The following is a 944-nucleotide window of genomic DNA, read 5'->3' on the forward strand; positions in this document are numbered from 1 at the left end:
GTAAGCAGCTTGCAGCCGTTGGTGCTGGTGCTCGTGAGAGCAGAGCAGTTCTGCGCGTGCTGCTGGCTGCCGCATACAAAAGGCGTTCAGCGGTCACAGAGCTCAGCTGCCAGGCTGCTGAGAAAATTAACGTCGCGGTTCTTTTTTTTTTTTTTTTAAACTGTTATTTTTAAAATTTATCTCCGCAAACATTTCAGTCCTCGTCTCCCCTACGCCACCGGCTTCTGTGTCCCGTCACAAGCCGGGGCAGAGAGGGGGTCCAGCGCAGGGCGAGACACCGAGGACCGACCAGCATGGACCCCCAAGCGACGGACCGCGCTAGCCCGGCGGCGGGAGGAGGCTTCGGCGGTCGCCCGGCCTCCCTAGGAGCGGACGGGGGTGACTCGGAGTCCGGAGCGGGCTCGGAGGAGGCTGCCATGGGCTGCAGCGACACGTTCAGCAGCCTGCCCGACATGGAGCAGGAGTCTCTGGAGGAGAAGCTGAGGGGACTGGCGTTCAGAAAACAGACCTCGTACCGGTGAGTGGACAACCTGGAGGACGTGGGGGCCACATCCACATTCTTAGTGCGCATTTAGCCTGTTTCACCGGGAATTTGAGCAAAATGTCACTTTGGGGAAAGGACACGTGAACCGTCACACAAAGCTGCTGTCCCGGCTTGTTCAGACACGATGCTGTTAATATCTGCCACATATGATTAAAAACACAAAGCAGGATCATTCCAGCCCCAATCACTGTGGGATCACATCAGCTTTGCATAAACACAAATGTGTCCTGCCTGATGCTTGTTTTGGAGGAGCATGTGGGAGAAAAACAATATCGATTCATGGGAAATATGTGTATTTATATATGTTCGTGTGCCAGCAGGAGCCTGACACCCCATTGTGTCTATCTATCCATCCATCCATCCATCCATCCATCCATCCATCCATCCATCCATCCATCCA

General features: G+C 54.4%; 1 protein-coding gene across 1 annotated transcript in view; it reads left to right on the forward strand.

Moving 5' to 3' along the window:
• Positions 1–293: 293 nt before the first annotated feature.
• The window catches only part of dgki (diacylglycerol kinase, iota), an 89,528-nt gene continuing 88,877 nt past the window's right edge, over positions 294–944 (forward strand). The window contains exon 1 of the mRNA XM_037695955.1: positions 294–517. Within this exon, the coding sequence (XP_037551883.1) occupies positions 294–517 (224 nt within the window). The remainder of the gene's footprint in view (positions 518–944) is intronic.

The sequence above is a fragment of the Nematolebias whitei genome, chromosome 22 (genome assembly GCF_014905685.2).
Source record: "Nematolebias whitei isolate Nwh7 chromosome 22, NemWhi1, whole genome shotgun sequence".
NCBI classification, from domain to species: Eukaryota; Metazoa; Chordata; class Actinopteri; order Cyprinodontiformes; family Rivulidae; genus Nematolebias; species Nematolebias whitei.